The sequence below is a fragment of the Hyperoodon ampullatus genome, assembly GCF_949752795.1.
Source record: "Hyperoodon ampullatus genome assembly, chromosome: 7".
NCBI classification, from domain to species: Eukaryota; Metazoa; Chordata; class Mammalia; order Artiodactyla; family Ziphiidae; genus Hyperoodon; species Hyperoodon ampullatus.
The window spans coordinates 49,393,834-49,421,036 of record NC_136920.1 but is presented as its reverse complement, the minus strand read 5'-3'; the positions used below and the strand labels follow the sequence as shown (position 1 = coordinate 49,421,036).

Sequence of the window (27,203 nt, the reverse complement as noted above, 5' to 3'; positions counted from 1 at the left end):
ATTGACACAAAAGAGGAAAGGGTGGCTAATATGAGGAACGGTTGAATTACTATTAAGAATGATATCGGGACTTCCCTGGTGGCACAGTGGTTAAGAATCTGCCTGCCAATGCAGGGGACATGGGTTTGAGCCCTGGTCCGGGAAGATCCCACATGCCATGGAGCAACTAAGCCCGTGTGCCACAACTACTGAGCCTGTGCTCTACAGCCCGCGAGGCACAACTACTGAGCCCATGTGCCACAACTACTGAAGCCTGTGCACCTAGAAGCCCATGCTCTACAAGAAGAGAAGCCACCACAATGAGAAGCCTGTGCACCACAACGAAGAGTAACCCCCCCTTGCCACAACTAGAGAAAGCCTGCACGCAGCAACGAAGACCCAAAACAGCCAAAAATAAATTAAAAAAAATAAAAAATAAATAAATAAAACACAATGTGAATTTCTTAATAAAAAAAAGAATGATATCAATAGCTCTGGATGTTAAGCTCAGTTTAACAATATTATATTTAATAGAGATAAATATCAATTTATAAATTTACATTAAAAGTCAATTATTCTAAAATAGAGTGTAATATATCTGATAGCCAGTGATTCACATGAAGTATTTAACTGTCTATAATCTTGATATGAACCAACAAAAAGAGTCTTAAAAACAATGTTAACACAATTTTATATTATATTAAATAATCAGAGTATGGAGTTCCATAAAGAACTCTATTCACTATGGTCTGCACTTACAAGCATATCAATGGATCTCTCTATGTTACTCTGTGTATTGTTATTTGGGTAGGATATTGCCAAACTTGAAAAAATTAATAGTATGGAAGCAGTAAAATAAAGGGTCTGAAAATCACACTGTATCCAGAATGGTTAATAAACTGGGATTCCTTAGTCTAAAGGAGAGAGGCCTAAGAGGAGAATTGACAGTAGCCTACAATGTATGAAGGGCTCTTCTATGAAGAGTTGTCATCATAGCTGGAAAGGGCAGAAATAAAACTGATGGACAATTTCAAAAAACTCCAACTTTCAGCTCAATTATAGGGAAAAAAATCCAATGATTGGGGCAGTCTCCGAAGTGAATAGCTATCACCAGTGCTGAAAAGCTGTCTCTTCCCAGAGCATTAAAGTAGAAGTTGAAGTCTTAGTCAAGACTTCCTCACAAAAGCCTATATATATATTTATCAGATGGTATTTGTTATTATCTATGTATATGTACATTTCACACACTATGCTGGGACCACTATCTCCCTCAAGTGAACACTGGGTCTCTATCTCCAACTTTTAGTCACAAAGTCAGGAGGTAGTCAATTAATATTTTACTAAACACATGAGTGAATGTGTGTATTTTGAGAGATTAGAATATTTGATAAATAGGAATGCTTGGACATCAAAATTATCATGATTTTTAAAAACTGGTACCACAGTTTATTCAAATGAATTGATCTGTGAAGGCTAAATTTTCCCGTATGATTCAACTACTCATGAATATTCAATGAATATTTTAGGTTCCTGGGAAGCAACTGTTGAACTCTTTCTTCCTAAGAATAATGTGCTAGACTGAACAAATTATGTATGTCTTCATTCAGGACTGTAAGGCACTGACTCGCCTAGAAAAATTTGCCTTGTTTGTTTCCTTTATTATTTTTATTCTTCCCTCTTTGTAACTGCTCTCTTTTTTTTAAATTTATTTATTATTATTATTCTTTAACATCTTTTTTGGAGTATAATTGCTTTACAATGGTGTGTCAGTTTCTGCTGTATAACAAAGTGAATCAGCTATACATATACATACATCCCCATATCTCCTCCCTCTTGCGTCTCCCTCCCACCCTCCATATCCCACTCCTCTAGGTGGTCACAAAGCACCGAACTGATCTCCCTGTGCTATGTGGTTGCTTCCCACTAGCTATCTATTTTACATTTGGTAGTATATATGTCAGTGCTACTCTCTCACTTCGTCCAAGCTTACTCTTCCCCCTCCCTAATGTCCTCAAGTCCATTCTCTATGTCTGCATCTTTATTCCTGTCCTGCCCCTAGGTTCATTAGAACCTTTTTTTTTTTTTTTTTTAGATTCCATATATATGTGTTAGCATATGGTATTTGTTTTTCTCTTTCTGACTTACTTCACTCTGTATGACAGTCTCCAGGTCCATCCACCTCACTACAAATAACTCAATTTTCTTTCTTTTTATGGCTAATATTCCACTGTATATATGTGCCACATCTTTATCCATTCATCTGTCGATGGACACTTAGGTTGCTTCCATGTCCTGGCTATTGCAAATAGAGCTGCAATGAACATTGTGGTACATGACTCTTTTTGAATTATGGTTTTCTCAGGGTATATGCCCAGTAGTGGGATGGCTGGGTCGTATCGTAGTTCTATTTGTAGTTTTTTGAGGAACCTCCATACTGTTCTCCATAGTGGCTGTATCAATTCACATTCCCACCAACAGTGCAAGAGGGTTCCCTTTTCTCCACACTCTCTCCAGCATTTATTGTTTAAAGATTTTTTGACGATGGCCATTCTGACTGGTATGAGGTGATACCTCATTGTAGTTTTGATTTGCATTTCTCTAATAATTAGTGATGTTGAGCATCCTTTCATGTGTTTGTTGGCAATCTGTATATCTTCTTTGGAGAAATGTCTATTTAGGTCTTCTGCCCATTTTTGGATTGGGTTGTTTGTTTTTTTTGATATTGAGCTGCATGAGCTTCTTGTAAATTCTGGAGATTAATCCTTTGTCAGTCGCTTCATTTGCAAATATTTTCTCCCATTCTGAGCATTGTCTTTTCGTCTGTTTTCTGTTTAGCCTTGACTGATAATTCTCAACCTTTCTTAACCTTTCTTTATTGTGAAAATTTCCTACTTACAGTGGATTTTTGGTGGAATCTCATAATTGGCTAGCCCATAGCATATTCCATGTTTAAAAATTCCTAAGTTGGCTTTCTTTATGGGTATTAAAAGCAGAGTTTCTTTTTTTTTAATCTTTCCTATTAACTTTTCTGTAAGGGATGACGTGTCTATCTCGCTGCAATTGAATTATGCTCAGAGACAAAGTCCATGTAGTAGTACAAGACTTCTGACTGACAGGTAATGGCATTCAGAGTCATGGTCCATGAATAAAAAATATTGCAATCTTTAGTTTTATTGGATCTGAATGTTCCAGAGAAGAAGAAGAATTTAATGTACACTGGTTGATGAGCTGGGGAACCAAAATGGATTTAGTTAGGGGACTGTGATGAATTTAGTATGAAGTCAGTGCCAGCTAGCAGAAAAGGACTGCATTATTTCAGTCTAGGTGAATGCCTGTTTTCTAGGAAGGTACTTGAGAGAAAAGCCAAAAATCTTTATTTATTGTCACTCCTTTGATTTAGCACTTAGAATGCCTGGTTTAATAAATGTTTTTGAAATAAAATATTTCTTGAGTGAATGGAGGATTATATTCTGTACATATTTGCTTCTTAAATATATAAACAAAGAAGGAGAACACTTTAAAATTATTGGGCACTGAGATGTACCAGGTATCTCATTAAATGCTCACAATAACCAAGGCTACTTAATATGCCCATTTAACAGTTAGGTAAAACAAGGGTTTAGACACTTAGATGCTGTCCATATCCTAAAATCTTTTCATGGAATTGCTTTGTTGCTGATCTTAAATTGGAAAGATTTATAGACATAGTATTTACCACCGCAACACATTTACTTTGAAAACTTTTAAAAATAGTATACATACAAATGCATCTATATACAAAACAGAAACAGTCTCACAGACATAGAAAACTAATTTATGGTTTCCAAAGGGGAGGTGGAAGGGAGATAAATTAGGAGTATGGGATAAACAGATATCATAAAATAGACAAGCAACAAAGATTTACTGTATAGCTCCGGGAATTATATTCAATATTGTGTAATAACCTATAATGAAATATAATCAGAAAAAAATAACTGAATCACTTTGCTGTATACCTGAATCTAACAAAATATTATAAATCAAGTATACTTTAATAAAAAAATTGAAAAAAATGCTATACAAGTAAGTGTTTACCTGAGCAAATATTCACAGCTAGGTAAACAGTGTTTTCTATGTGAAGTATAAAACTTTTGAATGTCAATAAACCAAACTACATCTCGTACAAGGCATTTTTTTTATATCTGAAGTTTTCATGGTAAAAAATAATTTCGACTTTCAAAAAGCCATTGATCATAAATTCTGTTAAAATTCATGAACTAGCTTTAAACAGCAAAGAAGTAAGAAAAGAAACAATGGCCAAGTGTTAACCTCAAAGGGCAAATGAGAGGTGGGGCATCATTCCTTAATTTCCAAAAAGATTTAGTAAATATTATTAATTGTTTTTACTCTCCCATGATGTTATAATGTACAGAACAGTGGGGACTATAGTAGAAATATTTGTAGTTTGTTTCTTCATGAGTAAAGCACTTGCTACAAGGCTCAGAAGAGAGTTTTTTTTTTTTACGGATGTCATTACAAAGACTGACTAAATATCAGCTTAGAGAAAGAGCTTCCCAACCCACAAGTACATATCATTTATCCAGAAATTATCAGAAACTAACCATGTACATATTAAAGAAATTCTACAGAAAGTGCCTGGGAACAAGGTGAACTCATCAAATATGTTGTTCTTTGTCCAGTTATTAAAAAAAAAAGTATTTGTTCTTTGGGAGATCAGAGAGTGGTGATTTAGTCACAATTTATTTCCAAGAAGACTATTTCCCTGGCTTAACATGTAGTTAGGCATTTTCTTTTAGACTCTGAATATTATATTTCAGTAAAATGTTGCACTACACATGCACTCAAGCATATCCCTGTTGCCTCCAAGAGAACAATTTGGGTAATTCAAAAGGACTGAAAAAAATTTATCACTAAAAGGAAAATGTAATATTTTGAGATCTCATGCCAAACAGCTGAATTGCCATTTGTGCTTATTAAGAATCAAACTATTGGGACTTCCCTGGTGGTGCAGTGGTTAAGAATCCACCTGCTGATGCAGGGGACACGGGTTCAATCCCTGGTCCAGGAGGATCCCACATGCTGCAGAGCAACCGGGCCCGTACGCCACAACAACTGAGCCCGTGAGCCACAACCACTGAAGCCCGTGCACCTAGAGCCTGTGCTCCGCAATGAGAGAAGCCGCTGCAATGAGATGCCCATGCACTGCAAAGAAGAGTAGTCCCCACTCGTGGCAACTAGAGAAAGCCCCGCCCACAGCAGTGAAGACCCAATGCAGCCAAAAATAAGTAAATAAATAAATAAATAAATAAATAATAAAACTCCCTCTGCTTTAAAAAAAAAAAAAAAAAAGAAAAACTGTCAAACCATTATTCAGAAAGGCCCTTCACCACAAAGAAGTCTACCTACCACGTAGAACTCAGAGCCTGGGACAGGGGCCTGAATAAAGAGTAAATAGTGCCTTGCATTCAGAGACACATTTATATGTGCATTGAAAAATGAATATACATTATAATTTACCCCATGGCAAGAAAGGGGAAATATATGGCGTCCCTTGATGCAGTAAATGGTTGGATGCCAGCAATCAAAATCACTGCATAGCCGTTGTGTTCAGTTTTTACCCAGTGGTCTGGTGATCCATTTGAGTATGAAGAGCTGAATTCTGGACAATTGAAAACTTTGCTAACCTAAACATTCCCAAGTTATCATGGTCAGGTGGTAGTTGTACAACTTGTTATAGAACGCCGTCAGCAAAATTATCCATGGACAGATGGGATAAAAAGAAGAATTTCAGTGCAGGCAATCTCTGTACTATGTTGTAAGGATGGTACACTCAATTTTCAATTAAAATCTTAGCTCATTCAAATGTTGATCGAGCACTTGTTATATACTCAATACCCGTAGCTCTAGGTCTATATACCCAAAATCAAGTTGTGAAATAGTTAATTTATACCAAATGACCATCTCTGAAAACTGCCACTTGAGTTTCTCATGTCAACTCTGAGAAAGTTTACTCTGGTCATGTTAGTATCAGAGAGAAAAAAGACCAGAACAGATGGAGGAAGAAGGACAGATGAGAGAAAAGAATTGAGTATGCAGAGATCAAGCCAAGTCGTAAACTTCATTCCAGTTAGATATTTGAGAAATTGTCTGTAATATCAGAGGCATGCTAAGTTGATATTTAACCAGGCTGGACAATGAATCTGTTATGTAGGCTATTAAGAAAAAATAAAATAAAAATCCTCAATAATCTGGAAATTGGTTTTTGATTACTTGGCCTGTTAAGCAAAGTGCTAGATGCTTCAAATACTGTTTATCCAAATCTTTTGAATGGATAGTTTCTGTAAGGGGTCCATGCAAGGGTTTTCCTCATAAGGAACTCCTCTTGGAAGTAAAATCATTCAGCTTCCATCTTGGCCCTTGCTTTTTCCCCCTGCCATACTGATGAGTATGAGCTGATGAGTGATGATTATGATCTGTCTTGGACCCTACTCCATCTCTCCACCCCAATTCCTCCCACTTGCAACACAGAGTTTGGTTGCAGACTAAACCTAGGACTTGTACTTCCCTTTTAAGTGTTCATTAAATGCTTCAAATTTAGCACAGGCCAGGGTAGAGATCATAAACTCAGTGTCTTAAGTGTTAGACTTTGCAGCTTGTTTATCTCCTTAATTTGGGCTGTTGATATCTATCTTTTCTATGTGCTAAGGTTACTTGGATGGTCCGGTAACAAGAAAATGAAGAGAAGAGGAAGAAATGAAGTATTTTAGAAGCTCTTAGAAGTGAAAGGCTGCTTCTAATTGGATTGATTAGTAATAGCTCTGTGGAGGAGATAGAATTGAACTGGCTTGGCACTTGGGGATGGATATGATGCCAAAAGGTAGTGATCACAGTGGTAAGGAAATGCATTCCAAAGGTGGGAACAGGACAAACAAAGGCTTAGAGGCAGGAAAGTATGGCATGTGTTTAAGAAATTGTGCATAGTCCAGCTTACCTGGATAAGAAGACGGATGAATGAGAGAAGACAGAAGAAAAGGCTGAAATCAAATTTTGCTGCTGGAGAGGGAGATCGTAGAGGGTGTGAAATACTGTAACAAGAAATTTAGATTTTTACCTAGTGCCGGGGAAGAACCACTAGAGACTTTTGAGCAGGGGAGAACAATGAACAGAGCTGCGATTTTTCGAAGATTGATCTAGAAGTATGTGGGAACGGAAGGGAGGGATTGGCAATGGAGTCTATTACAGTAGATCAGACAAGACATAATGAAGATATGAACACCATAGTAATGGCAGTGGAGATTTTAAAGAGAGGACTAGTTATGTTGGAGGTAGTTCCCAAAGGACATGATGCCTGATTTAATAAAGGTGGCAAAGAAGAAAGAAGAATCAAAAGAAAAGGACTTTGAACTTTTTAATTTGGATGACTGGGACAATCTTTAACGTAAATGGAGAGGACAGAAGGAAGAGCAGATTGTACTGGTGGAGGGCAGGCAGTGGAAGCTGACCCTGAGGAGACATCATGAGGTCAGTTTTCAACATGCTTGGAGATATTTCTACACATGGAGGCTACTGAAATCTATGCCCAAACTAGGAAAACTAAGGAAAAATACAAACAGACATATATGCACATTTTCATAAAACATAGATTCGTATATCACATCGTAACTCAGACCTGTTAGAAATAAATTTATATACAGCTAGAGAGAACAACACAGCTGAACATACTATATATGGGCACATACAGATGCCAACACCAATATATTAAAAATATATGTGTGTGTGTGTATATACATGCAGAAATCTGAGTCAATGCATGAAAATATATATTGGCTTCATCTGAAATTGCTTAATATTAAAAACTTTTAACTAACTTTCGAGTCTTTAATACAAGAAATATTAATACTTACTAAAGGACTAGATAGTGTAAAATACTATGGGAAGCACTTTAAAGCACCAGAATGAGTATGTGTTTTGCTGTTTTTCTTTATTCAACTTTTAGTCAATTATGATAATAAAAAGAGAAAAAATAATTAAATATGTATTGAGAATTTACAATTATTATCCTGAAAATAACCTTATGAATTAGATACTCAAATTACATTTATTTTGCAGAGGAGGAAGGTGAGGCACAAAGAGGTTAAGACACTTACTCTAGTTTTCATACCTACTTAGAGAGACGTCCAGGAACTTCATCACTACATATGTGGTTTCTCTAGTGGTTGAATTATACACATTATAAATGGCCATTAGTATAGTGACTTTTACAGTCAGTGTGTTTTACAGTTATTTTTATTTCTTGTACAAAGCTGAGAGCATTCTTCACTGCATTTGCAGTCTGCACTGTTACAGACTTTTATAACTGCAAAAATGTATATAACTATGAAGAAATTAAAACTGAAGATGTTTAAAAACATTTTCAAAAATAATGTAGAATTGATGAAATTTTTTGCTAGACAGAATTTACCACTCTTTGAGTTTTTATTAAAAAATAAGGTGGTTAAATAAAGTCTACCTTTGGATTTAACAATGTTATGGCCTTAATATTTCAGTTCTAGAACTTGGCCTTCAACTAGCTATATTATCTGTAAGCAGCAAGAACATCTTAGAAGGCATCTCATTTCTTATATAGGTTTAGGCTTTGGCTTAGGCCACAGAAACCAACAGTCTACAAGTGTTTACTTATCTAGTTCCTGAGAAATTATGACTTAGAGTGTCCTTGGGAAAGTCACTAGAAAGACTTTTATTATAAACCTATTTCCTGGGCAACCACACGCACACTTCAGATTCTCTTCCTCGCATATTTTTGGTTGCTTGGCAAGTCTAAATGGATTTGCCTAATCACAACTTCCTATACATGATTAGCCATTTTTTTCTCAACTGACTGCCTGCACACAGACACCCCAGCTGCTTGCAGTGACCAAATCTATAACTGTGAGGTTAGGGAAATTTTTATATATTGTTAAGAAGAGACATTATAAATCAGTAGTGCATATTACCCAAATATCCCTTGCTGAAATACATGGCTATAAATCATCAGCCAGATGATTCTAATTGAATATTGGGAAGGTTAGTACTGCTATAAAGATAAATCACATACATCAAAGATCATCTCAGAATTAGTGATTTGTACAATAGGTGGAATAAACATAAGGGTATAAATTGGAAAACTGTAAATTTAATTCTACCACAAATTATTTTTTCAAGGAATCCATTAACATTGTATTAACAAAAAGGAGTAACACTGTTTACCTTCTGTCCCATGTAAAAACAAATAAACAAACCCAAAAATAATTCCCAAACAAAAATGGTCTGGGGCATTAAGAATGTCTATAAAATAGATCTACTAAATATTTATAACTGTTCAAAATAGCTAAAGTAGCCATATTCATGATTTTTATATTAAAAACTATTGGTGAGAAAGTCAATTATTCACGTATTTCCCCAACTCCAGATATTTGATAAAAAATGGGAAACATTCAGAGTATTAACAGGGTTTTCAGACAGATGTTTTCCAGTTCTGCCTCCTTTTCAGAATCTTCACAGTCTTCTCAATGTGTCCAGTAGAGTCCCCATATGGGTTCCTCCACAGCCTTCCCCATCTCACAAATGGCACCCCAATCCATTAGATTGCTCTATTAGAAGGACCAATTAGAGTACGTCCAAGGGCCTCAAGCTTGGACATACCCTACATCTAGATTACCAATAAGTGGCATCACTTATATCTTCACCATCCATTTTTCTCTACCTTCTCCAAGTGTCCCCTAACTGATCTCTGTTCCCACTCTTGCCCCCTTCAATGCATTTTCTTTACAGCAGCTGAGTGATCTTCTAAAAACAACAAATTTGACCATATCACATGCTGAACATGTTTCAAGAACTTCCCATTGCACTTGAAATAAAATAACAAATCTGTAAATACGGTCAATGAAGCTGTTCATGATCTGGCCCCTGCTCACCTTGACAATATCATTTCGTGTCATTCACTATCTTGTCATTAAACTTCAATCACAACTGACTTCTTTCAGTTCCTGGAAGGTACGAAGATCTTTCCTACACTGGGGCCTTCATACACACATGCTTTTTACTTCTGTCTGGATACTCTCCTCCACTCTTTGTCCAGCTAACTTCTAATTTTATTTGTATTTCAAAGTTTAGCTTAAGTGGCACTTCCTCATGGAAGTCTTTGACCCACTATTTAATTTGTGCCTCCTTAATCATTTATGCTCATTCATAGCATGTTTCCCAATTTATATTATAGGTGTTTCCTACATCAGACCATAATCTTCTTGAGCAAGAATTCTCTCTGTTTTCTTTGTGAATCCTCATTGTCTGGGTCTGTGTCAAGTCCACAATAAATACTTAATAAATATTTGTTGAATCACTGAAGAACTAAATTAATGACCACATTCAGTTAGCTCTGTATTATATACTCATAATTGAGGCTAGTTAGCCCAGTTGGCGAGTGTTGATATTTACTATTGAGAATGCCCACATGCTCAGTGAAGGGAAGATAAGGGTCTGAAAGCACATATTAAATTTTAAATTCTCTGGAGCATTTTGGATCTCTTGATTAAGATGAATCACATCTTCCTCTTTGTTCAATTGGAATCATGGCTCAAGTTCAACCACAGAGCTGATTTCATTCTGTCTAGCATTAAAGTGAGTTGGCTTTATGTCTCTCTCTCCCATTAGAACTTTCTGATTCTCCCATTAGAGGCACATCTGATTCATCTTCATTGTCTCCACTGCATAAGAGTTTCCATGGCATGAGTTAAACATTGACAGAAATTAAAAAAATATATATCATCATTCAAAAATAAAGAATAAAGGTGCCAAGGGAGGTTAAGACTGCAAGGTATCATCAGATTTAGTGTAGAATCCAATTTACTCTGATTCAGCACTTCCTGCGTTCAAGGCACAGGGAAAGGCATCAAGGATTTAAACAATGACTAAAACAGTTTCTTTCTCTGTAAATCAATAAGTTCTATATAGAGAAACAAATCCCCATCAGTGATCTTTGTATGGTGACAGTCCAAAAAAGTATGACTGACTCAACATAATCCCAACAGGACCAATAGGCCCACAGCCCTCTACAGGAATTTGGCAGGAGCCTGCTTTCAGGGATGTAAAATTAGCTCTACCACTTTCCTGGTTCTCCTTTCCCCAGTAGAAAAAGCCCATCACCCATCAGCTCGGTGCTTTGTGACCACCTAGAGGGGTGGTATACGGAGGGTGGGAGGGAGGGAGATGCAAGAGGGAAGAGATATGGGAACATATGTGTATGTGTAACTGACTCACTTTGTTATAAAGCAGAAACTAACACACCATTGTAAAGCAATTATACTCCAATAAAGATGTTAAAAAATAAATAAATAAACCAAAAAAAAAAAAAAGAAAAGAAAAGCCGATCACCTATATGCTGCATACTTTCATTGGGTTATTGCCTGGGTATTCCTGGTTGATTAATGCTCACCAGTCCCCACGTCTCACTCTCTTTGTCCCAGGGCAATTCCTGCCCCACTCCTGGCTCAAAGGAGAAAATAGTTCAGACAGAAGTAAACCAGCTAGGGCCCTAATACCAAAGATAGAGATACCCCAAAAATGTGTTCCTGATAAAATTAAGGAGTTTTGGCTATCGATTCCCTAGAACCTTTAAGTGCTCTGCTGAGCAGCTGGAGGTCATCGAGTGACTCAGCACTCATGACCTCCTAATGGATGGTAATGCTTTGCTGAGTGCTTACAACTAGTACATGCCTTAAGGCTGTGATGAATAATTGCTGTTAATTGAATTGTAGAAATATCTACGTTATTTATATACAGTATATCTTTTTAATCGAAGTAGTGGGATGATCATTTGGTTTAACTTTAAAGCACATGGCAAATATGGTTTTAGTACATATGTAGGATAGAAGGTCTTTTCTTTCATATCACCAGATATTGTGGTATGGAAATGCTTTACTTCTTTTCTTCCCGCCTACCTCCCCCAGAATTAATTATGTAATTTTAATGCATTTGACTTTAACTCACGAGGGATCCTTGATTATTTTATTAGATTACCAAACAATTGTAGCAAAGGCTGAAAGTATGTGGAGCAAACTACAAATAACATGTATATACTATATAGTTAATACTTGTTGTCAATTTGTGCCAGCCATTATTCTGAGCACCTTATGTATATTGACTCATCTAATCCTCACAAGATTTCTAGGGGCAAGTGCTATTATTACCTGCATTTTGTAGATGAGAAAATTAAGGCTCAGAGAGGTTAAGCAATTTGCCCAAGGTCAAACAGCTAGTGAGCTGCAGAGTTAGGATTCCAATTTAGACACTTTGGCTCTGGAGTCTGCACTCAACCAGCAAGCTTTTCTGCTCATCACTTGCCAGCTATTAGTTAAATGTTTAATTCTCATAAGCCCAATGGGCTGCTACCCTTATGATCCCCATTTAATAAGGGGGTTGGTCTAACCAAAGTCACTCTGCTAGTAAGTGGCTGAACCAGGCTTTTAAACTCAGTCCTGCCTGACTCTTGGGACTGAGATCTTAAATACCACCCACCACTACCTCGCAGAGAAGGTGGTGTGCTTATTTGTAAATCACATACAGCATTAGAGATTACACAGATTTTAAAGGAAAGAGAAATAATTTACTAAAAGAGTATAGTGACTCTGTAGTCAAAATCTTTAAAAATATTTAAAATACTCAAGCCAATTATTTAATTTTTCTAAAATATTTGAAATACTGTTAATATTAAATGTCATCATTCTGAAGAGAAGAGCTCAAAAGACTATTCTTAAAAATTAATATAATGATTCATCTTACTGTTTATGTGATTCCCCAGGGTAACTGCAATTACCTCAGGAGATTTGTGAACATTTCAGAAAAATAAATTTTAACTTATTTTGACTATTGCAAGTATAAAATGCTATGTAGTACTTGAATACAACAGATAAGAGTATTATAAAATCAAAACAAATCACAAGTGTCATAAAAATATAATAATTGTTATTTCAGGATAGGCTATTCAATTATTATTTTTCCCATTACTATTTTACTAAAGGAGGGAGGTTACCATTTACATTTGAAAAGTTAGAAAGTATTAACATGCCAGCTAAGTCATGATGATCTGGTAAGATTAAAAATTTATAGAAAAATGTAGATAGTTGTTGTTGTTATTGTTTATAAGAAAATTTCTTCAGAAATCTATCCTTTCCTTCTCCGAGTTCATATTTACAGTATTGGTTTCTTTTACTCTACGTAAAAACCTACCATTATCATAGGATTTCAAAACTCATGGTAAGCGCTGAATATCAGACAATAAAAGAATGGACTACATAGATGGGTTATGGCATAATCTTTAGCCAAATAGGTTGTCACTGGTGTTCTACTGTGAGTTATTTATGTGTCTATTACCTTTAGGTCCTTTGAACAGCTTGATTTCCACAACAGTCTCCAAAATGGGTCGTCTTCTACGTACGTACAGCCGAACGATAGACCCTGCTTCTTTGAGCGCTTCCACTGCTTTACTGTGGGAAACCTCTGACACATCCACCTCGTTCACCCGTAAGATACAATCATTGACCCTGAAAGAAAGGAAGAGAGCCAAAGGTCAGGAGTGGCTAAGAGAATTTCTGAAAGAATCTTATGAGTATCTAACCTTAAGATGTGGGGAGGCAAAAGGTATAGGTAATTTAAAAATATTTATATTTGGAAGAAATACTTCAAATGAAGGAAATCAAGAAAACCTTGAACTCCTCAGCCTTCACAGTTTTCCCAACATTGACCACCCTACTGCTCAGGTCCCATACTGAACTCCAGTCCATTCTGACTGGGACTGCATCACATAGGGGGCGGTTAGAAGGACACATATTTTAAGGTCTCTGTCAGTCACATCAGCATTTTGATTGGTTTTAATTGGCTTGACTGAGGGTTACAATTTGAGTGGTTCTCAGAACTTACTCCCATAGACTATATAGACATAGCAAATGTAACTTTATAAATTAGTTTTTCTTGAATTTTTAATTTACTAGCTATAAAAGTAATATATAATCATTTTAGAAAATCTGAAAAATATAACATGCAGAAAGAAAAAAATATATACTTGATTCAATCATCTGAAATAATGTTAGCTTTCTGGCAAATTATCTTCCAGTGTTTTTTTTATCCCCTCAAATTCATTTCACGATATTATAGGGATTAAAGTCCAGATTTCACAAAATTCAAATAAAGTCTCAATCCTCGCCCTAGGTACTTTCTTTAAAAACTAAGAATTATGACACAGCCTACATTAGACTTTTTGCCATTTTTTTCATGGGAAGGAACAAGCTGACTTTTCCATTAAGCTTTCTAGATACTTTATAGTTCATAGTGGCCATGAACTGTAAATCTCTTTTATATTCACAATAATTAGTGAGAATATTAATAATGGTGAAGGGTGTAAGACTTGAGATTAGAAGTTCTTCCCCTCACTCCACAGATCCATTCTCATGTTCCCCATCCCAGTTCACTGTGTTGCTCAGAGTAAGAAATAAGGGGCTACCCCTACTTCACCCCTCCTCCCACCACCCATTCAGCTCCACCTGCAAAGTATATCTACAGCCCATTCAGGTTCCTCATCTCCAGTGCTACCCCCTTGGCTGAAGTCAACATCATCTCTCACCTGAACTACTTCCACAGCCTCCTACCTAGTCTCTCCAATCCTCTCTTGTCACCTTCCAACTCATTCTCCACAGTGGCCAGGATAAGGTGGACATGGTTGGTTGCTTAACCCCCTTCCATTCCATTCTCCACTTCCTTCTTCCAAACAGTGCCTGATTTTGTTCAGGTGATCTATTCTTCAGCAAATTTTTGTTAAATGAATGAAAGAGCAAGTCTAAGTTCAATTATTGGGCCCTCTATTTCCTAAGTTTGTAAACATTGATAATTTTTTAAACTTTTCTAAGCCTCCATAGTCTCATCTATAAACTAGATATAATAGTAATGCCTACAATAAAGACTTTGGGGAAGATTAAATATGGTAATGAGGAAGATTAAATGTGGTAATGTACATATAAGTCCTTAGCACAGACCCCAGTATGTAATAAGCACCTAATAAATGGTTGTTATTGGTAGCAGTGCACAATTTGTTGATTTGTAATATTCTTAACTATTGGATTCCTTCCATAGTCTTGTGGAATAAGATCTATTACCCATATTACACAGATAAGAGTTGTTCCAAGTGGTTAAGTTCTTTGTTGAAAGCTGTCAGCAATTTGATTAGAGATTGGATATGATCCTAGGTCTTATTTCAAAGTTTGTTCTTTCCTCTTAGGACACATACATCTAATGTGATGAACAGTTTCATGTATGTTGTGTGCATCAATTTAAAATTATAACACGGTAGTGGAAATATATAAAAAGTATGGGAAGAATTTTCCTATCTTTTTTGTTCATAACTTTTCTATACCTATTTGTGGAACTGAGTGATAGGAACTCTTGGCTCAATAAGAACCCTGATTAGTTTCAAATTCTTGAGCTAGAACAATCTCACTTACTAAGATTCAGTGGTGTCATTTCATCATAACAGATGCTATGGCTTTAATAGGTTTCTACAGACATTTCCTCTCCGACTGACTAAAAAAAATCATGGAAAACTACCAATTAAAATAGTTTTGAGAATGTAGGCATCACGGGTGCCAGCCGCCCTGCAGCAGCTGGTCCTTTGAGAGTGGGTAATTTTGTCATCTCATGATAATGCAAAAACATAATGTTTACCATCACCCTATGCTCAGCATACTAATCATATATTAAAACACTGCTTTCCATAGAAGGGAGTGGCTGACATTAAAGAGAAAATTCTGGATGCTCTATCTATTCAAACTCTACTAAATTTTTTCCTTTTGTATACACTGGAATCCTTAATTGTCAAATGCTGGGGTGAGGAAATCACAGCCTAAATCAGATGTTTTTTTCTGAACATGTGGACAAAGTAGGCAGCTTTAGTGCACTAAAAAAACCCCACCGGACTAGCAGTCAGGAGGTTTGGATTTGAGTCCCAGCTGTGTATCAGCTGTGCGACCATGGTCGAGTCACTTCATCTTTTTGAACTTCAGTTTCCCATGAAAAGAGAGTAAACATGCCTAGAGTTAATGAGAGGAGTAACCAGACATAAATATATGGATGTATGCGTAAACTGTAACGTACCATATATGAGAGAGTTGCAGCTATTGATAGGTGAATCAAAGATGCTGTGCTCAGAATTTGTTGAAAGGTAAATAGGATGGAAATTGAAAATTTTAAAGGGTCTGCTATGTGCCATATATCATTTTAGTGACTTCACTTATTTGCTCGTGTTTAAATCAAACCATTTATAAAACATAGATCCTTATTTTACAGACAATGAAATTTTACTGACAAGGTCACAGTGTTGGCGAGGGCAGCAACACGATTCCAATCTAGTTTTGTCCTTTCCTGGAGCCTATGCGAATACAAAGTTACTCAGAGTTGATTGTTTTAAAAAAAAGGGGGGGGGGAATGTGAGGGGAGAAGTTTATATTCAAATTCTTAAAACAGAAAAGAAAGAATATCAAGCCAAACTAGGGGACTCAACTTTCCTTCCTCCCAATCACTTGAAATAGCATTTGGCTAGAGGGTCATGGCTATTTAGAATTAATTTGCTTTCTTTACCAGTAGATAATCTCCATGAGTAAAGGCAGCACTGGAATTCATTCTGAAACATATAAATATACCACTAGCTTCAAACTCAAATAACACTGTTTCAGTGAAAAGTGAAGTCTTTATCATATTTCTGAGACATTGTATTAGAAAGCCATTTACATACAAACTTTCTCCCTACTGTACCCACGTAATTAAGTTGATGGTTTCACTCTTTCAGGGCTTGCTGTTTCGGATATAAGTCTACAATATCCTTTTTTGTGGACCAGTATTGTCCATGAAATTAAAAGGTTAATTTTAATCTTTTCCTAGTCTCAGTTCCTTTGGACATTCTGGTAAATTTCCTTGCAGAAAATATCTTTGAAACAAAAAGTACATTTCGTCACTAACATGTCCACAGAATCACATCTAAAATTTGCACTAAGCAGGGAATTCCCTGGCGGTCCAGTGGTTAGGACTCAGCTTGTTCAACACCTGGTCAGGGAATTAAGATTCTGCAAGCCGTGTGATGCGGCCAAAAGAAAAAAATTTGCACTAAACAAATATTCTGGAATATGATATAGTATCACTGAAAAGTCAACTAATACTTAAAAATTATTTGTTCTACTTTGAAGATATCTAAAATAACATGTAATATCTACTCTCATTCATAGGTATTAAAGTATGTTCTATTGTAAAACAAGATTTGTGATTTTATACATTTGTAAGGATGTTAATTCATTAAAAATAATCACTAAATGCTTGTGTTAAAATTTTTTTTTAAAAAATCTGTTTATTATGTATTAAAAAATAGTGGGAGGAAAGATAAAGTTTCAGCTCTGGTTCTTTGTGGATGTGGAGATTATGGATTTTTTTTCCTTTTGAAAAATATTTATTGAGTATAAATAAATGTCCTATACATTAAATATCAAGAAATATTCATTATTGATTACAAGTCTGCTGTAATACTGAAGGAACCACAGAATTAAAATAGCCACCCATGATACAGTAGTGATAATTCCATTCCAATACTGCACACAGTAATGATTTACTCACAAGACACAACAAAACTCACCAAAAAAGGCCATCACTTTAACCAACCTATAATACCACAAGAGAAAATGGTTTTGAATCATAATATGGACAGTCCCACTAATCTCATCTTTGTCATCAATTTATCAGGTCAATTTGAGATTGTGGAGATATGCTGTCATAGAACTTAAAGATTCCCATTTCCTTGGTTTTATTTCAAAATTACTATTAAGGAATGAAGTTATACATACCCAATGATAATTTTAAGTAAGTTAGTCTTGATAAAATAAAAGGAATAAAAATTTAGTATGAAGAAAGCTTCCTTCAAGCAATGAATCTCTGTTTTTTTTTTTTTTTTTTTTTGTGGTACGCGGGCCTCTCACTGTTGTGGCCTCTCCCGTTGCAGAGCACAGGCTCCGGACGTGCAGGCTCAGTGGCCATGGCTCATGGGCCCAGCCGCTCCGTGGCATGCGGGATCCTCCTGGACCGGGGCACGAACCCGTGTCCACCGCATTGGCAGGCGGACTCTCAACCACTGCGCCACCAGGGAAGCCCAAGCAATGAATCTCTTAACGGAAAAAAAAAATGAAAGCAATGTAATTAACTTTTCCTCCAAAGAAAGGAAAGAAACCTAAATCTGTTATGGCAAACTTGGAAAGATAAATATTTCCTAGTCCCAGCATATGTGTTTATTTTACATGATGTACTTGAATGATGCAAGTCTATGAAGCAGAGATCTGTGGCAATCCGAATTCACCCACCAGGACTCCATCCTTATTCTTTGTGTCAGTGGGAACACCTTCTGGAATTGCAGGTGCACCTGCTGCTTCATCCAAATGAGAACTGTCTTTATCAGACAGAAGCTCATCGCCCAGTGCATCCAACTCTGCTTCTAGGTCATCTTCATCTAATTCTGGGGTGCCATAACTATGACTCAGTGCTTCTAGGATTTCATTTGCATCTTCCATCATATCCTCTAGCTGGTCTTGTAGATCCTCAGTCTGGTCGATTTTCACTTGCTTGTATGCTTTCTTCATTTCCTTTATACCCAGTTTCATAGCATCAACTGTGGTCTTGGTGTCCTTCAATGAGTGGATGATGTAATTGGCTTGTCCCATGTTAAATGACTGTTGGGCAAGACTGTCCCGCTGCTGCTCATACCTTTGCAGGACCCTCTCTCATCTTCTTGATCTGATCCTTATACTTCACTAGTTCAGCATCCAGCCGAGAAATCTTCTTGTCAATGGATTCTGCCCTGCTGTCCTCTGTGCCAATGCAGTCAGTCAGTCAAGCTGGGCGGTGGAGCCTTGGGTTTCGCTTTCCTGAAGAATCGGTTCATCTTGGGCGGCCACGAAGAAAACCCAAACATTTGAGCAAAACCAGAAACGGAAGCAGAGTCACCTCCGCCTCCGACTTGACTTCTGGCCCTCCATGGGCAAGCACAATGTGCCTATTCGGATGTTTTAAAAAGCATATTTCTATTTTTGTTTCTTCCAAAAGTTCTGTAATGGACACACATCATCGCAGAGAACCTAAGAACATGGGCCTGGGAGCCTTGGCCACACCTAGACACGACTGGGATCTTGTCCCAGCTCTAGAACTCAGGAGCTATGTGACTTTGGGCAAGTCACTTGACATCTCAAAGCTTCAGCTTTTGCATGTGAAAATAGGGATAATAAGATTGCTGTACGGATTAAATAATATATGTGAAATATTTAGCACAGTGCCTGAAAAATGGTAAGCTATTATAGTCATGAAAAAAACAAGAAAAATTTGCGTGAGAAAGGATGTCAAAAGACTCTAGTGGAGGGAAAAAAATTATAAAGGGACAGAAAGGAAGGGAGGGCTACCATCAGGTACTGTAAGTATTTTTGAAATTTTATATGGAGAAGAGAGAAAGAGATGCAATGAATGGGACTTGGGGGAAGAAAAATGTAAAAATAAGGCTTTTAAGTAAGTCTTGTTTTGTGGAGTATAGCTTTATTCCCCTTTCATCTTCCCCCTCCTACCATCAAGAAAATAGTCAGTTATAATATAAACTATAGCTTTATGGTAGCCTTAGAGAAAGCTTCTAAAGATCAGCACACTTGGCAGAATTCCCACCAGCTCGTGCCTACTCTGTCCTTGCCCCACTCCACGCCTGTAAACACATCCAGCCACTCAGACTGCTCAAGCCTTGATTCAAATGGAGGCTTTAGGTCACAGGTCTGAAGCTTAATTTTGAAACTTACTGCTTATTAAGATGGGGTGGGTTGGGGTCTTGATTGGCTTATTCTTTATTGTCTCCACTCAGTCCTACTCTCTTTGGTCAAATAGATGAATTAATTACAGACCAAAGGGCCACATCATGGAGAAAGCTGATCAGTGTTTCATGTGCTAGATGAAATGCAATACTACATTATCAAATGGAAAACACTGGCTGGGAATTATACTGTCTGTGCTTAAAGAGATCAATGATTTATAAAAATCAGAATCTGTTTAAAAAGAATAATTGCATAGATTTTATGTGAACTATAAGGATACCAGAAAGGCTCTCAAGGTTAAGGTAGCAAAAATGCCTTACTTTTCTTTTATTCCTAGAGTCACTAAAGGTAGGTTAAGAACAAATAACAGACACTCAAAAGTTTAAGAAAAGACAGATGCTTTACATTACCAGAGAAAAGGAAAAAACAACACAACACAACTCATACACACACACACACACACACAGATTGACCCAAATGGCTTCAAATCATTATGACCTTTTATAAATCTACTTAATTGTGTCTGTCTGCTGTCTTCCTGTATCCTCTCATGAAGCACATGTGGGTTCACCGGGTATATTTAAAGTTCCACCAGCTAAGGTTCCTCCTTGTTGAAATTTCTCACCTTAAAAAACCATTTATTTCATTGACCTCACTAGGTGCTATTAGTCCATTAAAATTGAGAATAAAATAATAAAAATCAACATAATTTAACAGTTTTCTAGGAAAGGTAAAGGACTGATTTTTGGAAGCATCGGATATGAGTTGATGTAGTAATATCTACTAGGACTTTTTCTCTACCAAACATTCACAGGGTTGCAGGAAGAGTGACAGTTCATACAGCTTATCATGGATCACTTGTCAAGTTTGACAGTCTCTGTTTTGGGGAATCTGGAATTGAAATGATGAGATTCAGAGGTTCTATCTAAACAGAAGAAATAGAAGTTTGAAAGCTTCATATTGGGGCCTTTTTCTTCCACACTGACTGAAAAGTAGCAAAAGCTTATTTGCAAGAAGATGGGAATAAAGCAAATTTTTGGAAAGAAGTAAGGGCTTCAGCCCCTGGTTGTCCAATCCAGCCTTGAATTTCAGAAGATATTCCAAGTGTCCTTCTAATTTATTCCCCTTTTTGATTAAGTAAGCTCAGGTGGATCTTTGTTACTCATCAACAAAAATTTCTAACTAATACAGGCAGACTTTGTGACCAGCACTTTGCATGCACTATATCCCTTACCTCATTCCTATTTTCCTTTTAATACTTAATTCAAGTTTATCTTGTCTTCTGGGAAGTCATCCTTGGCTCTACTGGCTAGTCCAGTGTCCCTCTACTAGGTAGCCAGTACAAAATATTAATGAAGTTACCAGACCTAGCAAATCAAAGTATAGGACATTTAGTTAAATTTTGATTTCAGATAAAAACAATAATAATTATTATTCAGATAAATACTTTTTAGTGTAAGTATGTTTTGTACCATGTTTGGGACATATTTATACTCAAAAATTACTTGTGTTTATCTGCTATTCAAATTTAATTAGGTGTACATGCTGTGTTTATAAAAGTACAGTATTTATAAAAGCACAAAACTGTGCTTATTATACTGAACTGTGGTCTCTGGTTTATTCAAACGGTATAATCCTTGGTACATAATGGGAGATATTTACACTATGTACTATGTATATATTCTTTAATCTGTTTAATCTAAATAGAAACCTTGAAAGGTAGATATTGCTTCTTTCATTTTACAACAAAAACTGAAGCTAAAAGAAGTCTATAATGACAGTATGTGTTGTCTAGGTAATATCAAAGCTTACGCACTGCACCATCCATATCTCTCTAGTTTGTTAAAAATAATTTTGGGACATAATTAAGGACCAATCTCAATTGCTAACCATCAGTAGGATTAAGGATCATACTAGAAAGTGGTAAAGCCAAGCCAAATAACAAAACCTAAATTTTTTTCTTAAAGAAAATATAGTTCTCAACTTTAGAATCAGATTTCTATACTTTAAAACTAGATTTAGAAAGGGTTCTCAAACTTTAGCGTGCATTAGAGTTACTTGAAGGATTTAAGTCATAGATTGCTGGGCTCCACTGACAGAGAGTTTCTGATTCAGTAGGTCTGGAGCAGGAAAGAGGATTCACTTCTCTAACAAGTTTCTAGGTAATGCTGGTGTTGTTGGTCTGGGACATACTCTGAAAACCACTGCTCAAGGTTCTGAAGAGTCACTCTACTTGGCTAGTGTGTGGTTCATTCTAAAATGAACAGGACTACTCAGTCTTATGTAGACCCAGGTGACTGTGCTGGAAGTTCTGAGCTCTGACTCTGAACCCAATCCCTTCAATGTTACAGCTCTTCATTATTTGGAATGAAGTCTCTAAGGGAATATGGACCAGGAGACCACAGCTGCCATACCATGTGAAATTGTGTGTGAGAGCCATTTTCCAGCACTCATTTTATATGAGACTCTTTTCCCTACTGTTTTCCTACAGCAAAGGCTAACTGATAGCCACTCTATCCTACATTTTAAAAATAGGGCTCCTGCTCTCGTCTCTGACTCTGGGTGAGAGTAGCTTGAGTTTATGATCCGTAGAAGCCATCTCCTACAGTGAATATACTGTTTTTCTCTCTCCATTTGCCACTTCATTTCCCATATATAAAACCCTTCCAGGATTCTCTGCAGTTGTCATCTGGGAAAAATCACAGCTTTCCCACAATGGGGGAAGAAATTGCTATTCTAGAGTCAGTGATTGGTCTTTTGGCACTTTCCCAGAAAAGGAGAGAGTCCAGTAACAAATCTCAAGCCAGGTAAATTGGTGAAGGTGACATGGAAAAGAGGCACTAAATAGGGACTTCAAAAGGAAAGGATCATAGGACTGGAGATTACTTAGTCCACTCGGTCCAATACTCTGTCCACAGACAGGACTATGTATCAACTTTCAAGAAACGAGGTCCCGGTACCTCCCATCTGGATTAATAAAGTAGCTTTCTAGCTAGTTTTCCTGATGCCAGGTTACCTAGTCCCTCTTTACGTCATCCCACAGGCAAGACCAGCTCAGCTACAATTTCCTAAAGCAACCCTATCATTATTTCCTCTCCCTCAAAATTCGTCGAGTCATATAAACTACATAAAATCAAAGCTGTGGTTAATTTACCCTTGTATTCCTAGTGTCTGCTGTACAGTTGTCACTTAAGAATGAATGAGTGTCATTGAAGGGCCTCTAAATCTAGCCTCTTCTTATACCTCTCAAACTCCTGCTTCAGTCAATCCACATCCTCACTGTCCTGAAAATATAACAAGCTCATTCCTGTTTCTACATTTTATTTCATGGTGCTTTCTGCCTCCCAAATGCCTAGCTCAAACCAGCCTCATTCAAAGGCAAGCTCACACTCTCCAGCCTCATGAAATGTTTCCTAATCACACAAGTCCTCATTGCCTATAATGCCTGAAATGCAAATGCATGGTAGATTCTCATGAAAAAGCTACAGATTGATCTGGTACCCCTGCAGAACCTATAATTAAGTACTATACATTAAGAAATGTATTTTCAAATGTTGGATTTGATTTTCTATTTTCCTCTACTAAGATTTACTCCAATCCCAGAAATTGATATGGATCAGCATATATGAAATCGATCATTTTACATTTTCTGATTCTAATTTGGTTTGACTATGTGATATCGATGAACATTTTAGTGAAAAGTTGAGAAGCACAAGGAGCATGGTATAGTGGGAAGAATAGTGAGTTATAAACCAGATTGGAATTCTAATCCTCACACTTTCCATTTAAGTAAGGCATTTTTTTTTCTTGTCTCTGTTTAAATTGAGTTCAATGATTTTACAATTCTTTTCTAACTCTGGTGTTCTATAAATCTAAATTCAGGGCTAACTCAGCCTGCCACCTAGCTCCACTTGGAAGTCTGGAATGTACTTCAAATGCAGCAGAATGTCAAATTATGCTTATTCTCTCTCCATGGACAACTACGTACTTTACTTTTTATTCTCTACCAAAGTAAATCATTCCATCTCCAAAAATGGCGAGTTCTCCTTCTCTCTCAGCCACACGTCCAATCTGTCACACAGTTTTTTAGATTTAAACTTTTCTTTATACTCATTTATCCTACTGTGGCTCTTATTGTCAATCACCCAGATTCTGGAAAAAAATTTATAACCAGTCCCCTTGTTTCTAGTTTTGTCCTTTAAAATCCATCTTCCAATTTATTGTGAGAATGGGGTTATTGAAAATACACCTGATTGCTTTATTCCCCTAATTAATAGTCTTTGACTGCTTTCCACTGCCTACAGCAGATTTTCAAACATTTAAAAAACATAAGCCATCACTCTGAAACCAAAACCAGACAAAGATGTCACAAAGAAAGAAAACTATAGGCCAATATCACTGATGAACATAGATGCAAAAATCCTCAACAAAATACTAGCAAATCCAACAGTACATTAAAAGGATCATACAGTATGATAAAGTGGGGTTTATCCCAGGAACGCAAGAATTCTTCAATATACACAAATCAATCAATGTGATACACCATATTAACAAATTGAAGGAGAAAAACCATATGATCATCTCAATAGATGCAGAGAAAGCTTTCGACAAAATTCAACACCCATTTATGATAAAAGCCCTGCAGAAAGTAGGCATAGAGGGAACTTTCCTCAACATAATAAAGGCCATATACGACAAACCCACAGCCAGCATCGTCCTCAGTGGTGAAAAACTGAAACCATTTCCACTAAGATCAGGAACAAGACAAGGTTGCCCACTCTCACCACTATTAATCAACATAGTTTTGGAAGTTTTAGCCACAGCAATCAGAGAATAAAAAGAAATAAAAGGAATCCAAATCGGAAAAGAAGAAGTAAAGCTGTCACTGTTTGCAGATGACATGATACTATACATAGAGAATCCTAAAGATGCTACCAGAAAACTACTAGAACTAATCAATGAATTTGGTAAAGTAGCAGGATACAAAATTAATGCACAGAAATCTCCTGCACTCCTATACACTACTGATGAAAATTCTGAAAGTGAAATTAAGTAAGCACTCTCATTTACCATTGTAACCAAAGAATAAAATATCTAGGAATAAACCCACCTAAGGAGAAAAAAGACCTGTATGCAGAAATTTATAAGACACTGATGAAAGAAATTAAAGATGATACAAACAGATGGAGAGATATACCATGCTCTTGGATTGGAAGAATCAACATTGTGAAAATTACTCTACTCCCCAAAGCAATCTACAGATTCAGTGCAATCCATATCAAACTACCGCTGGCATTTTTTTTTTTTTTTTTTTTTGCTGTACACGGGCCTCTCACTGCTGTGGCCTCTCCCGTTGTGTAGCACAGGCTCCGGATGCGCAGGCTCAGCGGCCATGGCTCACGGGACTAGCCGCTCCATGGCATTTGGCATCTTCCTGGACCGGGGCACGAACCCGTGTCCCCTGCATTGGCAGGTGGACTCTCAACCACTGCACCACCAGGGAAGCCCACCACTGGCATTTTTCACAGAACTAGAACAAAAAATCACACAATTTGTATGGAAATGCAAAAGACCCCAAATAGCCAAAGCAATCTTGAGAAAGAAAAACGGAGATGGAGGAATCAGGTTCCCTGATTTCAGACTATACTACAAAGCTACAGTCATCAAGGCAGTATGGTACTGGCACAAAAACAGAAAGATAGATCAATGGAATAGGATAGAAAGCCCAGAGATAAACCTACGCACATATGGTCACCTTATCTTTGATAAAGGAGGCAAGAATATACGGTGGAGAAAAGACAGCCTCTTCAATAAGTGGTGCTGGGAATACTGGACAGCTACATGTAAAAGAATGAAATTAGAACACTCCCTAACACCATACACAAAAATAAACTCAAAATGGATTAAAGACATAAATGTAAGGCCAGACACTATCAAACTCTTAGAGGAAAACATAGGCAGAACACTCTTTGACATAAATCACAGCAAGATCCTTTTTGACCCACCTCCTAGAGAAATGGAAATAAAAACAAAAATAAACAAATGGAACCTAATGAAACTTAAAAGCTTTTGCACAGCAAAGGAAACCATAAACAAGATGAAAAGACAACCCTCAGAATGGGAGAAAATATTTGCCAATGAAGCAACTGACAAAGGATTAATCTCCAAAACATACAAGCAACTCACGCAGCTCAATATCAAAAAAACACAAACAACCCAATCCAAAAATGGACAGAAGAGCTAAATAGACATTTCTCCAAAGAAGATATACAGATTGCCAACAAACACATGAAAGAATGCTCAACATCATTAATCATTAGAGAAATGCAAATCAAAACTACAATGAGGTATTGCCTCACACCAGTCAGAATGGCCATCATCAAAAAATCTACAAACAGTAAATGCTGGAGAGGGTGTGGAGAAAAGGGAACCCTCTTGCACTGTTGGTGGGAATGTAAATTGATACAGCCACTATGGAGAACAGTATGGAGGTTCCTTAAAAAACTAAAATAGAACTACCATATGACCCAGGAATCCCACTACTGGGCATATACCCTGAGAAAACCATAATCCAAAGAGTCATGTACCAAAATGTTCATTGCAGTTCTACTTACAATAGCCAGGATATGGAAGCAACCTAAGTGTCCATCAACAGACGAATGGATAAAGAAGATGTGGCACATATATACAATGGAATATTACTCAGCCATAAAAAGGAATGAAACTGAGTTATTTGTAGTGCGGTGCATGAACCTGGAGACTGTCATACAGAGTGAAGTAAGTCAGAAAGAGGAAAACAAATACCATATGCTAACACATATATATGGAATCTAAAAAAAAAAAAAAGGTTCTGAAGAACCTAGGGGCAGGACAGGAATAAAGATGCAGACGTAGAAAATGGACTTGAGGATACGGGGAGGGGGAACGGTAATCTGGGACAAAGTGAGAGAGTGGCATGGACATATATACACTACCAAACGTAAAATAGACAGCTAGTGGGAAGCAGCCACATAGCACAGGGAGATAAGGTTGGTGCTTTGTGACCACCTAGAGGGGTGGGATAGGGAGGGTGGGAGGGAGGGAGATGCAAGAGGGAAGAGATATGGGGACATATGTATATGTATAACTGATTCACTTTGTTATGAAGCAGAAACTGACACACCATTGTAAAGCAATTATACTCTAATGAAGATGTTAAAAAATAAAAAAATAAAAATAAAAAGTATAAGCAAAGAAACCCTTTCTTCAAATGAAATATTACTCAGAAGCTATATAATGTACATTTATAATTGTCTGTATATAACAAAGGCAGACTTTCTGTGA

The 27,203-nt window shown here is 36.9% G+C and overlaps 1 protein-coding gene and 1 pseudogene across 20 annotated transcripts in view; both read right to left on the bottom strand.

Annotated features, from left to right (window-relative positions):
• The window catches only part of DLG2 (discs large MAGUK scaffold protein 2), a gene marked incomplete at its 5' end in the record, with an annotated part of 2,112,028 nt that overhangs the window by 571,464 nt on the left and 1,513,361 nt on the right, over positions 1-27,203 (bottom strand). For all 19 annotated transcript variants that reach the window (XM_079707355.1, XM_079707356.1, XM_079707361.1 and 16 more), the window contains one exon: positions 13,387-13,556. In XM_079707355.1, the coding sequence (XP_079563481.1) occupies positions 13,387-13,556 (170 nt within the window). The remainder of the gene's footprint in view (positions 1-13,386; positions 13,557-27,203) is intronic.
• On the bottom strand, positions 18,360-18,976 carry LOC307055945 (charged multivesicular body protein 5-like; annotated as a pseudogene). The gene has a single exon. The product of its transcript is annotated as a charged multivesicular body protein 5-like (transcript).